This window comes from Stegodyphus dumicola, chromosome 12 (genome assembly GCF_044657685.1).
Source record: "Stegodyphus dumicola isolate Sdum_Otavi_A_Nest chromosome 12, ASM4465768v1".
NCBI classification, from domain to species: domain Eukaryota; kingdom Metazoa; phylum Arthropoda; class Arachnida; order Araneae; family Eresidae; genus Stegodyphus; species Stegodyphus dumicola.
This window is the reverse complement of record NC_140779.1, coordinates 76,164,974-76,180,910: the sequence shown is the minus strand read 5'-3', so window position 1 is coordinate 76,180,910 and position 15,937 is coordinate 76,164,974. Positions and strand designations below refer to the sequence as shown.

General features: G+C 33.1%; 1 protein-coding gene across 2 annotated transcripts in view; it reads left to right on the top strand.

Annotated features, from left to right (window-relative positions):
• The window catches only part of LOC118195492 (uncharacterized), a 376,248-nt gene that overhangs the window by 293,701 nt on the left and 66,610 nt on the right, over nucleotides 1–15,937 (top strand). For both annotated transcript variants that reach the window (XM_085806599.1, XM_085806598.1), the window contains exon 8: nucleotides 8,777–8,942. In XM_085806599.1, coding sequence (XP_085662725.1) covers nucleotides 8,777–8,942 — 166 coding nt within the window. The remainder of the gene's footprint in view (nucleotides 1–8,776; nucleotides 8,943–15,937) is intronic.

Genomic DNA, 15,937 nt, shown 5'->3' with positions numbered 1-15,937 from the left:
GCAAGTCTCAGTGTGTGAGTGGAGCAGTTATCCTGCTATGAAGAGAAATTGGCCTTTTCCGGAATATTTCCGTAGAGTTGAGAGAGCAGCATTGTTCAAAATATCCACATACATCTCAGTGTTCATGTTTCCAACCATAGGAACTAAAGGACCCGGAACAAATGATGAAAACCCCCCCACACCATGATGCTGCCACCACCAAACTTTACAGTCGGCACAATGCAGTCACTTACGAAACTCTCGCCGGGCATCCGCCAAACCCAGACACGTCTATCGGATTTTCAGATTTAAAGCAAGATTCATCACTCCAAAGAACATTTTTCCACGTGTCCACAGTCCAATAACGGTGAGCTTTGCACCATTGCAATCGACGCTTCGTATTCTGGAGAGCGATGTTTGACTTGTGAGTGGTTGCACGACTTGGAACTGTCGACGAACAGTCCTGATGCTAGCATTGACGCCTGATGAACTTTAGAACTCCTGAATGACTTCAACCAACGAGGGCTTGCGATTTCGTTTCAAAACTCTTTTCAGAGTTCTACAGCTGCGTTTACTAATTTTTTTCGGCCTGCCACTTCGTTTTTCTGCAGTTTCACTGCCTCGACGTTTTCACTTCACAGTTACATCACCTGCAGTAGATTTAGGCTTCTGTAGAATGTCGAAATTTCACGAACTGATTTCCCACAAAGATGACATCCCACTGCATTGCCACGATCAAAGTCACTAAGCTTCTTTGACTAACTCATTATGTCACAAGCGCATGAATATGACCTGAAAAACCGCTACCAAAGTTGTACCAGCTTTCTACTACGCATCAAATTACGTCACCTGCCAAATCCAGTTCTTTAGCAGGGTCCCCGAATTCTTTTGTCCAGACAGTGTATTTGTAATGATAGTATAATTTACCGCAACTCAATGGTCGAGCGGTAAAGCTGCTGAAAACAGGTTGGTCAACAATCGACGAACGGGTTGGTTACTTGAGAGCTTTTGTGGGTTTCTCCATTGGTAAGACCTCGTTTCTCATAAAAGAAACTCCGCAAAGGCATTCCTCTTCTTGCCAAATTTTGTGTTGCCATAATCCAAGTAATAAAAGTACAATATTCCGCATGATTTTCTTTAATTTAACATAGTTTCTTTAATTCAACATAATACATTTTTTTATTATTATTTCCTCTTTAATGGTTGAACTAATCATCGCAGATATTCGATCTTCACATCATTGCATAGAACGAAAATTAATTTCCAAAATACTGGTTTTTCGAAATTTCTAATTTAGCGGTTTTTCAAAATTGATTGATTGATATATGTTTGTTTATATACCTTTTTTTAAGTAATGTGCAATTCCTAAAAATAATGCGCTTCTAAATTTAAAAATCTTTCGCTGTCAGAAACCCATGATTTTAAGCAAGTATGAGACTGGATTTCTAAATTGAACAGAAATTTAATTCAATGAAATGTAAACGTGCGCCATCGAATGCATAAATAAAAGCAGTTAATTTTCTTTTCGTTTGTAAGGATTACATTAATTTTCCTAACAGTTAAATTTTGAGTTAAAATTCCTTTCCTATCGCTTCTTAGTTTCAACTTACAACTTCCTGCCAGAAAGTAGTTTTAGAATCACGTTTTTAATGCAAATTGAGGAAGAGCGGTATTTAACCGCGAAGTTCTACTATCTTAGTCAGAGAGAATCAGAGATTCTGGCTACCACGCGTCCGCCTTTTTAGGCTATTCTCTCTTGAGCTATTATTACGCTCAGCCGTAGTTTAGGTCCTTGAAACTAATTGATTGCGAAATAATTGCTTCGCAGTCAATTAGTGTTAAGGGGCCAGCTCCGTTAGAAGTTTGATAGCTTCGGCTATATCTCTTAAGATTAGTTTAGTTCAGTTCTTAGTCTCTTTAGTTCAAGCCCGTGTGTTGGCTTTATTGTACAATTCCAAGACGGAGTTCTGTTATACCTTATTGGAATAATAAAGGGTTATTTCACCCTTCTTACTCTTGTTTTCTCTATCACGAACTCAAGCGATTATTCGCTTACCTGTTAAGATTCTTCAAATTCAACTGTGACTTTAAAATACACAGTAAAGAATCTTATGCGTTCAAAAGCAGTTAATTTTTTTTTTTTTTCCCACTCCTGTTTTCATTTTATAGACTAAAAATACATATGCAAATAATTTAGATACTTTTCTATTATAAGGACCGGGTTCAGAAATATATGTATGTATACATGTATGTATGCGTATTCACGTACATACATACATGTATGTATACATGTATATATGCGTATTCACGTACATACATACATTTCTGAATCCGGTTCTAATAATAGAAAAGTAAATAAATTTTTAAATTGCACAAATTTAATTAAATGCATTAAATATTTCAAATGATTTTTCAGATGTCATAAATAATATTTTTGATCATTTGTGATTAAAAATAAAAATGTAAGTTGCCAACGATAAAGAATCTTAAATCCAAATTGTCGAAGAGAAATTTAATAGAATTGAGTTTTACCGCTCTTATATAAGTTATTTCTATACTGTTGCTTCATGCTATTCTTCTTCATGCTATTCTTTGGTATTATATTAATGTTATGTTTATAAGACAATTCGTACATCTGCGTCCAATGGTTTTATGTTTAATTACAAATGAATCAAAAGTATAGTGCCGGCTAAAACCTATTTTTTATTCTCTAAACCTTTTGATCGATACGCAGCAGTTTAAAAACGTTAAAACGCTTTATACAAAACACAAATAGCACAAAATATCAAAATATTTTTTACAAAATTTTCGATTAACTAGAATTTAATGCGCTAAACTATAAGGAAAAAGAAAGCATTAAAAAATAACACAAAAGCTCGAAATATAAAAAAAAATAGAATAATTAAATTATTTAAAAAATCAAGATCATAATATCTCTTCAAAAGGCTACTGCAACGAGATGATATAACAGGATAACCATTCTTCTGAACTGCGCAATGAACTATATAATGTTGCCCTAAAAGTTGAACTTAATTTCCATAATTTTTATATAAAACAGAGAATTGTTTATTAATGTACCACAACTCCAACAATAATAAACAAATTAACCCTTTCAATTATAAAACATTTCAAAAAAGAAATAAAATTAATTAATTAAAGGCAGAAAACCAGTTAGTAAACTACACTAAATACAGGAAAGTAAAAATATCATTATCTACTAAATACAGGAAGGTAAAAATATCATGTGTGAGACCAAAATGGCAAGAATTTGTAAGCTGCAATCATCCTGAAAATAATTCAGATTGTAATAAATTACATATTGTATATATGCTCATAAAATGAATAAAGTTTTTAATGAATAAAGTAAATAATCGGCCTCAGCTTCAAAATTAACAGTCGAAAAGAATAATATATTGTTGCGAATAGCTCAGCTGCGGTGATTAGATTCTCCGCAGAGCGGTTTTAGGGTTGCCAGATTTGGCGCGAAATCGCCCATGTGGCAACATTTAGCGACAGAATTGTCAATATGCCACAGACGCAGCGAGAACATTCCAGTATGCATTCTTGGGGGTTTCCTCGGGAGTGTTCTCGAAGGTACGATAAAGCTATATATACTCTGTTTGTACGCGGAGAAAGTAGTATCTTGAGCTCAGCAGCAGAGTAGTAGATAGCTTGAGCCCAGTCGACCAAGTCGGGAGCTGTGTTCTGCCATGATTTAGTGCTCTGCCATGAAGCTGTCTTTACCGGTGTAGCCTGAAGGCAGTATTGTTGGTTGTTTCAGCGTGTTTATCATAGTTTTTCGACGACTGTAAATGTGTCTTTGGAATTGTCTTGTGTAATACTGGCGAATAAACTGCGTTATGATTCTTCATCAAGTGTTATCACGAACTCGTAGAACCCAACAATATTAACGTATAAAAGAAAAAATAAACCAAGAATTAAAAAAAAAAATAAAACGAGGTGTTACATACGTAGCATTTCGAAGTAAGGTTAACAGTGCAGCTATTTTTCATTTTATTCCTGTTAAGTATACTACAGCTTTTAACATGTTCTTTAGTTCATGATTTGGTTTGAGCTTATTTTATTTTATTTCTTTTTACAATTATATAAGTACTTAACAGATACTTTTATATTCATATTACACACGCACGCACACACATACCATATGTATACATACATATATACGCCAAGAAATTAATATAACAAATTAATAATTCGTAAAAGGAAGAGAATAAAAGAATAAACCAAAAGCAATCCAAAATTAAAACGAAATAATGTTATAAATCTTGTAATATTTCTTCAGCGCGTTAATGCTATGAGATAATATAATAAAACAACCGTGTTTCTGAATTACACATCGCTTTCTTTTTTACATTTTTGTACAAAATATTTGCAATTTGCATTTACTTGTACATATTGTTTAATACTTTTGTTTTTCTCTCATTAAACCTTTTTTTTTTTTTTTTTTTTTTTTTTAATTTCTGCTCGTTAGCTCCTTAAAATATGAAATTATTTTCACAGTTTTACACTTTAAAATCTTACCAATCTGAGTTAGAAAAGAAATGATTTTTACAATCCAGTTTTTTAAATTGTCTGCTTTTTCTTTATCGCTTATTCATTAATTTAAGTTTAATTCTTTATATACATTTCATTGATTAAAAACTATTTCTTTTGTATTACATTTAGGATTGGACTTTAGCCTTGTGCTTGAACATTTTATTGTACTAATTTGTTTCTAATGAAATATTTCATGTTTTAACCACGGGCACAAGCTCTCTTAAAAGATGAATTGAGTTATAAAGATTGTGGCAAAGCACAACGAGGGCTACCTACCAAAGGGAAGGAATGCCTTCATGAAGGACATTTTAAGAGAAATTGACTTGTATTCATGTTGCTCATGGGAAAACCATGAAAATTCCTATACAGCTAATCCGTTCACTAGGATTTGAAGCGGGTCAAGTTAGCAGTGTTCATGTCGCCGCTGGTAAACATCATGTAAAACAAAGATGTAACACGTAAAAAAAAATTCCTGAAGAAATGGGACGAAATATATAATATTACGCTTTGATTTTGTATTCATTTCGTTTATTCTTTTACTATTCTTTTCTCGATCTATTAATTTACAGTAAAAATTTCCCGCTATTCCTCGCCGCATCAGTGATCGAGTGGTTAAAACCGCTGAATACTGGGAATTCGACCCGGATTTGATCCCAGGCAAACGGACTGGCCGAGTGGTTAGTTCTCGTGATTTTCCCATTGTTTAACGGGAATATGAGCCTGTTTTCCTTAGCAAGTCCTTCCGAAATAATCCCTTCCCATAGTCATATAGCTCTTATATGCTTTTCCATATTCAAATAACCTAACCTAAAATTGTATGTGTATTTATTTTATTCATAATATTATTACTACAAAATTTACTGCAACTCTTAGCGTGTTGTTTAGTTCAAGGTTTTACCTGAGCTTATCACTTTTATATCCTTTCTAAGGCTTTAGCTATTGTGTGTATGTGTGTATATATATAGAGAGAGAAAGAGATAAATAAATATATATATGTGTGTGTGTGTGTGAATATGTAATAGTTGAATAGGGTAATATGAAGAAAGCATAAGCATATCTAGTGCAATAGTAAACAATAAATATCTGAATCATAAATGTCTGAAGCATAAAGAGCTATAAAAGAAATCCTTCAAATATTTATGCTATCAGAATATTAACTGACGATGGACGAAAAAGCAAAAAAACCTACTTTTATGTCAATGAAAATAGTGTCCAAAAAGTAAGGGTGGAGGAATACGCGGGTGAAGCCTGTTTTAGAAAACGTCTTGTCAATAATGCATGCTGAGAGATTTTCATCCAAAGATACCTTTCTTTCTTCTCTTGGCTTCTTTGGGTAGAGATGGGGCATAATTGAGAGAGATTCAAATACTGTCTCTCCCTCCAATATAATTTGGATTGCCCTTCCCACATAAAACATGCTGTCAGAAAGCCTTCTTAGAAATGTGAACGTAACTCATTGTCCAAGGTCTGAATAGTCTCTTCGGACATGAGTTGTCAAATAGCTTTGAGACAGCTGGACATGATCTTGGTAGAAAAGTAAAAAAATAAACTATCAGTAACTAAAAAAGAATGATTTGATATTTAAGAATTGATAGAAGATCAGAAAAAGATGTTTTTCAGTTGAAATGTTATACTTTCTATTGCTTGGGACAAAACTCATTCCTGCACATTGGTTACATCAGTGGTTTTTTAAGCGTCATCACCCGATTCACGGAAGGCGGCATATCTAAAAAAAAGTTCAGTTTGTTTTTTGTAGAAAGATGGAAAAATTACTGTCTAAAACCATCAACGTAAAACAAACCTATGTAAGGAAAATACAGAAAAAAAGAGTGCGTGGAATACCAGTAATGATGGCAGATGTCATTCTATTTAAAAATTGCTTTTATCCCCATAATGTAATATGAGTGCTTTAATATAATTTCCTGTGTAATTTAATGTAAATTAATACGTAATTCAAGTAATTTAATGCAATTTAATGTAATCCCTTTATAATAAAAAATTCCGAACAGTATCTTATACGAGTTCGAACTCAACAATATTTCTCACGTTATCTTGTAAATATTATTCTTTAATACCATTTCGAACTTAGTTCCTTTAGTTCTAATAATGTTTATTCTTTCGTTATTCACAGCATAGTTTCTTATGTTTATAGGTTATTCTTCTTCCCTATGTCTTTTAACTGTTTGAATTAACCGTAGATATCATACTCGCAAAGTCGGAAGCTGATTGTAGTTCTAAGAAGCCTTGATTTTATTTGAACCAACAATCACTAAATAGTAATTGCATCCAGAAATCCATTTTCAGTACAGTGCGCGCAGGATTGTTTTTCGAAATCTCCACCTGTATCTCTCAAACAAGACAGATTCCTTTAGCAGACTTTCATAAAAAAAAGGTTTTGGAAAAATAGGTAGACCTCATGTAATCATTGGCGTTTCTGACAGCCATAGCTGAGACGTGAAACTAGATAATAAGATCATCAATTCTTGTAATATCTTTTTAATGGTTACATAAAATAAATTGCAATTAACTAAGATCCTTCAGATATAGAAATTAAGTAAGATGCGTTTGGCTTCAAGACAGTTTACCCACGTAAATAGCTATGAGTAAAAATTGAAATAGTAAGAGTAATAAAGCTAAAGAATTAGTTAAATAATAATAATTATTAACTACTAAGCAATAATTTTAATTAAATAAATATTATAATCTTATCATTACTATTATTAGTTAATTATATGATAGGCTCTAATATAGTTTAAATAAAAATCCCATGTGAATTTAATATCGTATACTAACACGATTTTGATTGTTACTGAATAGAACATTTTAAAGCTGACCACTAGATAATGTTACTAAAACTGTAAAATCCCTTTTAGTTATTTTTGGAATTTTGCTTGGACTTTTTAATATTTACATACACCTACCATAATTTTTCAAATTATTTTTATAAAATTCTGTCCCTTACTTAAGCAACTTTGTAATTCAAATTTAAGGAAATAAAGTCTTATAGTCAATTTTTGATGTTAAAACATTTGTTCCCCTCCTCATATTAAGTAGAAAAAGAATGAAAATTTCAGAGACGCTCACCTCTTTTAAATCGCTACCTTCTTTATCAAATTAAACAAAGATACAATCTTACTCGAAAACAAAATTCACATTAAAAAAGTACCATGTTTATATACTTGTATTTTGCCTTCCAATGAATATTTTATAAATTAAAACAGACGGTTTTATCATTTACAATAGTGGTATAGCTTTCATTCTGGTTATGTTGCGCTTGATACATACTTGCTAGATCAGCGGTCGTCAACCATTTGGCGGACCACTAATATGAATTTTTTAAAAAAAGGTAAATACATTTATACAATAATAATCAGCAAACTGCACATATTTCGTTCACATTGAAAAATTACATGAAAAGTACAAAAATCTTACTTTGTACAGAAAGCTTCACATTTCCCTATCACTGAAAAAGAACTTCACGAAAAGCAAAAACAAATCTGCAAACGCAAAGCAATATCAATAAATTTATAGTGTTATGCCGCCAATTTTTAATTATTGTAAACATAATAATCATCGCTTACCCAGCAATGGCGCCATAGATCAGCAGTTAGACATAACAAAAACGGAAACTTCCAGTGATGCAATTATAAACAAGAATGCAGATAGTTGTCATAATCCATCAAGTTTCCTATTGAGACGGAGAAAAACTGTTTTATTAACGACTACAATAGCATATGTTTGTAACTGAAAAGGAAAGCGAATTCCAGTTCGCTCTAATACTGATAACAGCAGCATATCCATGGATGCCAACTCTAACTTTCAAATGTCGCTAGATGCACCTGCAAAAGTAGCTAAAAATTCGCTAAATTGAGAAGGAATTTCTCTAAAAGTAGTAGCTAAAACTAAAAAAAAAATATAATCCATATTCCATAATAGGTTTTGTTACTCTTCATTTTTTAAACTGAATTTTAAAAAAATATAAATAATGTCCCAAGTGTTCTGCGGACCAGCAAAACGTTTTCATGGACCACCAGTGGTCCGTGGACCGCCGGTTGGCGACCGCTGTGTTAAATCACTGCGATCGAAAACCTCCGAAACTTTGGACACCTTCTACTCAATATTGTATTTATTCTAAACTAATTTTTTTACTGATATTTAACTGTATTATCCTGAAATGTTAACTTGTAAGTACCTACAGTAAACTTCGTTATATATATTATCCTTTTTTCTTTTGATATAGTTGCCCGGTAGATCTCTCCGTATCAGACAAAGTATACGTGGATGACCAGAGCAGAACTACTGGTGACTATTACCTCTACATTCCATTTCGAGTGTTTCGATTTCTGGATGGCTCAAAGGTCAGGTTCAGCTGCAACGTAATCGTCTGCCAGCATGATTGCCCCTGGGTAAGTTTAATTCATTAATATAGCTGACAAAAGCATTGAAATTATAAAGCTCAGTTCCATTAAGGGGGTGGGAAGGTTATTGTGGAAAATTCCGTCAGGTAATTATGCTGAGCACTTTAGATGCACCCAAAGCCGTAAAAGACGTGAAGCCAGAAGTAGACATAGCCTGACAGAAACGGAAAGGAAGTTAACCCTCTGGCCGACGAGGCCGCATATATACATCCCAAAATACTTTTTGTGACGTCTCTAAGAAAGTAAATATACATGCATCTTGAAATATGTCGAAGAAATTAAGGTAATGCATTAAAAGTACATAAATCTAGCTATAAAGTAGCAGGGGCATTTTTGCATTAAAATCCAGAAAATACTCTTTTTTTATGGCCGTTTTGGCAAATTTGGGCTTTCTTAGCGAAACTGCGAGTTGGTTGGAAGGTTTCAACAGCAGGCAGCTTCCAAGGGGGATAATGGACCAAATTCAAACATTAGTTCAGAATAGTTATTAAATCTTGTGAGTGCAATCATTATGCGATGCTGATATTAAATTTAAAATAACTTGATAATTCCAACATCAAAAAATTGCGATTTTCTTTTAATATTATTAATTAAAAGCAATGTCCCTATATTACTTACTGATATCTTCGAGTGAGATGGGGCTTTCTGAAATTCACGGAACTTTTCCCTTATTTATTTCTAAATTTTCTAATCTGGTATGTGAAAATAGCTGCCATCCTCCAGAAGTTCTTTTTGCATATCATTAGACGTAATATATCTGTAGTAAGGAATTGTTTGTCGTGGTTATTTTCCCCTGATACACAGTATCATCGTTACCATTTGTTTTATTCTTTTAGTATTATGTAGGTTAGAGTCTTTGAAATATCAACAGTTTAGTAGGTATTTATTGGCCAATAATAAAAATCCAGAGGATTTCTTCATTTTTTTTTTTTTTTTTTTTTTTTTTTTTTTTTCAGAGCAGAAAGATTATTAGTCTCGAAACGGCATTTTGCGTCGAATCACTTTAAGTGTCCGAATCACCTTGCAAATTGTTGTCATCAAATATTATCGCCCTGTATTATATTTAAAGAAATTAAATAATGAAGAGTCTGCATGAATGTACGTATGTTTTCCCATTCTGTAAACACGACGGTACCTTGAGCCATCAAATTTTGAATTACGTAATTCTCCATCTCAATATGGGCCCTTGGAAGCCCGAATCTTAAGTTTCGAATTTGTTTTATTATCGATTTCATATTTTTTAAACTTAACGAATTTCTGATTAAGAAGCCCAACGATTTCAAAGCGAACAGCGGTGGAATAAAATATTTTTATCTCCAGCGCGCGAGACGGCGCATCCAAAATTCTAAAGATATGCTGCTTTTAAATATTTTTAGCCCAGTGTGACGTTAGCCCAAATGTTATCGAAGCGTGTATTTGTCTGTAAAGGGAAAACCGCCTGTTTGGGTGTAATATAAAATCTGAAAGCTTTCAATTTTTTTTTTAAGTTTATTTTTATTTTTATTGTATTAACACTTTTCATAATTTTTCGTAACCTGTTTCGTTTTCTTTTTACAAATTTTTGGTAGAGTTTTACTACATCGGTACTTTTCTGCCAGTATTCTCTGCTACAGATCACCAGTAGCATATTAATTAACTTTTATTTGCGTTTTTAAATTTGAAGATTTTACTTTTTGTTTTGCAAATATCTTTACCTAAAGTTAATCACATAGAAAATTTACTTTTTACAGACATCTATTGAGCTCAAAACTTTGAAACAAAGGGGACCCATTGCAATCATCTGATAATCAGAAAAGTGCTGACATACCATCGCTCGAATGTTATTGTTATTATTTTCCAAATGGATGAACACTTGCAACTTAATGCATTCGCTTGAAAAGACTCAGTCAGTCATTTAGACGTCTGATCACCGAGAACGTTGTCGAGCACGCACCATAGGGGGGGGGGCAAAGAATTACAGGAGAAAGTTTAACGAGCACACGTCGGAAGATGGATCCGATGGTCTCCTACCCTTCCTTACCATCACCTTCTCGACAGGACTTTCGGGTCAACAGTATTTTTGGTGCCCCCATGCAGTAAAGGTACTAAACACTTACAATCATTTAAGCATTTCTCCCGGATTTGAACCAGCCTAAGACAGTGGCAGTCGGCTTTCCTTCCACTGTCGCAACCAGACGGCACTGAATATTTAATTTAAGATAGTTTGCTTTCTGCACAGACAGGAAATTGAAAAATTTGTATAAACGTTCAGGAATGTAATGAACCATTAAAACTGTATTGCTCCACAAACGAAATAAATTATGTGTATTACCTCAAAATAAAAATTAATGTTTCAGAAAAAGAATAAGTTTTCTGGTTTTATATAGTCCTTGAAAATAACTACATTGAATGTCGAAATTAAGACTTTTAGTGATTGCGAATTATGCATTTGACGATCTCAGTTTAGAACAGTCATCTTCAAACTTCGCAAATTCAGAAGCTTATAAAATAATAAATAACTTATAATTTTTGTAAGAGCTTATAAAATAATAACTGATAACATTTTAGAGAAACCTTACCTTCTTCAGAAAAGTAAATGTTTATTGCTTGTACTTTATACAGAAAATGAAGATAAAATCATTATTTTATCATGATTTTGCTCATAAAAATAGATCTTCTTCATGTTATTTTAGGTAACAGTAACAAGAAAAATAAAAAATATTATTAAATAATGAAGAATCTTGTAATGTATGTATGAATGTTCATCGCTTTATAGAAAATAGCGGCACCTAGAGCCATCAAATTTTAAACATACACAGGCCTCCACCTGAGTGTGTGCATCTCGAAGCAGAATGGAATATGGAATTTGTTTTATTATTATTTATTTTGCGTTTCATGCAAGTTTAATAAAATTTCGATTAACAAACATTACGGTTTAAAAAATGTGTTGCCACTGTATAAAATAAAATATTTTCATCTTCCATTTGTCAGTTTGTTTTCATTTGAAAGAGAGGAAGATTTTTAGGTTTTCTTTCAAATTTAATGTCTGTTAATGACATCTAGTCTGCGAGGGTCAGGCTATTCTGACAACGAGGCCTATTAGACTTGAAGAAATCAAAGGACTATTAAGACTACATATGTATACGGTCCCCGCTTCGAAATCCATTCATCAGTGTGTTGCCATTCGGCAAAACATAAAATATTTATTTATTTATTTGAAATTTAATCTGTCTGTTATAGATTAAAACTATATACTGTTATAGATTAAAGCTATTTCCAAGCAATGAAAGCATTTCTTCTTCTCTGTTGTTATTAATTACTAGGTGCTATGAAATTACACTTGCTGAACTTATATATTTTTTCTTTTTTATAAAAACTATTTTAAGCGGCACAAGTAGCTAATATCAGTCAAAGACACCTTTCCTTGGAATTTCGCGGCAATGCATCATGATTTTGAGAGAAAAGCCTGTAAGGTGTTTTCTCTCTCCTTCCAGCATGCCTTCGTGGTGTAACGGTAGCACACTCGGCGCATATTCGAGAGGTCCAGGTTAGACTCCCGGCGCATTTCTCATTTTTCAAGTGTCCTACTCCAAAATCACCTAATGACTCTACAAGCTTATTACACTGTGTGAAGGAAATCAAAAGAGAAGAATGGAATAGCAAAAGCTAACAAAATGCTATTAGAAATTATGCAAAATTGGAACAAGAAATTCTGTAGAAAAATACAATAAATTTAGAGAAACATCAGTACAACTTTTAGTTTTACTCTAAAATACCAAAGGGATATTTGTTATGAATGAGTTGCTTATATTAATTTTGTTTTCAGAACGAGTAATTCTTCTAAATTTGATCTACATTTTTGAATGGTTTCGATGCGTATTACCTATGCACGTATATTTGTTTTTATTTGCTTCATAATCATAAGCAAACAACATTGAATTTTGTTTTTCTTTCATAATGTTTTCTAGCAGACGAATGAAATTATTCAGTTTTTCAAACTCAGTTTGTCTGCCAACAAATCATTAAGTTTGTTGTGAAAAATTATTCAGTATGGTCGTAGAAAATTGGAGAAAGTCAGGAGAATTTTAGTTGAATTTCAACAGGAAGCCTGAAATGTAATTTTTGGGAGAAATTTCCGCATTCTTTATGACAGTTTTGCCGTATGGAATAATTAACTAAACGGAGAATATTCTCCCAGTTTGATAAGGGTCGTCATGGTAGTTTAAATCCAAATTAGTCTATGCCCGAAGTACAAGACAGTTGGCATATAGGTAAAAAGAAAAGAAATGTTTTGCCATTATATCTCCGTAAAAAGAGAGAAAATTACTACTTTATCAGCTACAAATACTTATCGATAATAAAGTATTTGCGTTCATATGCTGTGAAAGCAAAAATACACCTTAAATTCTCTTAGTAGTTGAAATACGGACTCCGAACTTCCGCATGTGACTACTATTGCTAACAATTATCATTTCCTTGCAGCAATCTCTTAAATGTTTTGTGTAGTCTGCTCAGATTAGCGACTACCACGCAGAATTAAACAAGAGATAAAGCGACTGATTTTCAAAAAATCTGTTAAGTCGGCTTAAAATTTATTAGAATAAAAATTGCAGAAATCCTGATACAGTTTGGCTGTTATAACACAAATGATATTGAAGCTGACTCGGTCAAGAAACGCTGATTATTATAAAAGCTTGATTAATCAGGATGTATCGATTATTATAAAACGTTGATTTATAAAAACAAATCAAACTAGTTTGTAAAATATGAATTGACGAAATATAAATTATTAGATGCACACAAGCTATAATTTCGTTTTCTTCGTTTGTTTCTGTGGGAGTGGGGGAATGTGGAATACAAACAAGAACAATATCTACATTTACTTTTTTTCCATCATTTTACTAGCTATGCATTCCTAGAAAGAGACCAGACTTATCTGTCGTTTAGCCATTCGATCACTGAAAACGTTGACCAGGTTGACCGTTGACAGGGGGTGGCGAACCGATTTTACACCTGCGAGAAAAGGAGGTTCCGTCCAAGTTTTGGTGAAGAGTACCCGATAAAAAGAGCCAATGACTTCTATCTCTCTCTGTCCCCCACTAAATCTCTGGAGTGTGTTTCGGCTCGCTAGCGTTTTAAATTCACTATGCACTTGTTTTAAGTTTAACAAATACTGTGGTCTTGCAGACATCCAAGCCTTCTCCGAGATTCGAATCCGGGCCTAGTGATACAACAGGCAGCAGCGCTAACTAATATAGCCATCGGGACAACATATTTATAGTTATATATCATGATAAAAACTGGGCGTGGATGCTTCTTTTCAAATGATAGGTATTTGAATAACGGTCTTTTTGCTATTGAGAGGTAACAAAATATTAATAAGAACCCCACTGTCTTATTTTGTTGCATTAATCAAAACAATATACCATTACAGTTTGAAAGCTACGTTAAACATGTCCTGTTATAGACACTGACTCTTTGATTTCGTGTGGTACCTTCCCCCCCCCCACAGTATCCTAAAATATTCGTTGCTGAATTTAAGATTGGTATTTCATACAGAAAAGTCAATTTTTCCCCCAGTAATGTTTCATTCTCTTTAACACGGCATTAATATATTTTTTCGAATATTTTAAAATATGTATTCCTTTTAAAAACAAGAGATTTAGTATTAGTTCTTATTCAGGAAAAACAGTAGAAGTTAAGTGGATAGGACTGCTGAATACTGTTAGTTATATTTAAGTTCAAATCCCTGCAAAAAGTTTGCCTTCATTAGAGTTTTAATGGTTTTCCTTAATAATGGACCATTAATCTTAATTATCCATTATATAATCTATCCACCACTCTGATGAAGAGCAGATATGCCTTTAGTGAGGAATTGGTTTTTATTGAAAATGGTTCTTATTTATGAAACCATAAATAAATAAGAATAAGAAATATAAATCCATAAATAAGAACCATTTTCAATAAGAACCAATTCCTCACCAAAGGCATATCTGCTCTTCAGCAGAGTGGTGGATAGATTATAAGGTTAAACTGTGTTTTGCTTACTGTAACTATTATAACCTTTAACCCTTTAACTGTCAAGTTATTTTGATGATTTGGGTACACAAATTGTCAAATTTTTTTATTGGAAAAACCAAATGTAGCCGAAATAAACATCTCCCGATATATATTCGGGTATGACAATACGATGCACTCAAAAAAAAAAAAAAAAAAATTATCCCGAGAAATACTCGGGCGTGGCATTTTCGAACACCAGTGCTGTGCCCGAGATAATCTCGGGCATGACAGTTAAAAGGTTAAAATTAGATCCACAAATTTATGTCCCGGCTTCACTACACTCTCAGAATACCAATACTCTCATAATTCTCATAAAAATGCGTCAGTTAAAATAAACCTTACATATTACGCAAAGTTGTATTGAATTGTGATATGTTAGTTGAAGAATTACGAAATTAATCGAGAAAAAATTAGGCTAATTTTAATTAAAAATTTGGCGCAGGAAAGATTTCTGTGAAATTTGGGTCTCACGGACGTGCTCCGGTGACAGTGAAGCTCGTGAGCTAGTTTCTGTCTTAATAACAATAAAAAGAAAAAAAAAAAAAAAAAAAGAAGAAGAAGAAGAAGAAAAGTGTTTATACAAGATAAATCATCTCGCCTTTTCAACTAATTGAGTTCTGCGATTTCCGTCTATATTCAAAATTGAACGCTACGCTTAAAAGGCGAAGATTTCCAAATGACATCGCAATTATTCGCTTCCCAAGTAGCACACGACGTTGCAAAGACGTTGCAAAGTGGTCGTGGTAACTTCTATGACGTCTTTACAACGTTGCGACAACGCAAAATATTTGCCGTTGCATATTGGCAATTTGACGAAGTCGCTGAAACGTCATGGTGTGACCGCTTTTAGACGGGGTCGTTTTAGCAATTTTCTCATAATTCATCAGCGTTATTTTTAGAATGAAAAGAGACTAAATCTGCCCTTTCAAGAATCTGAAGTCCGC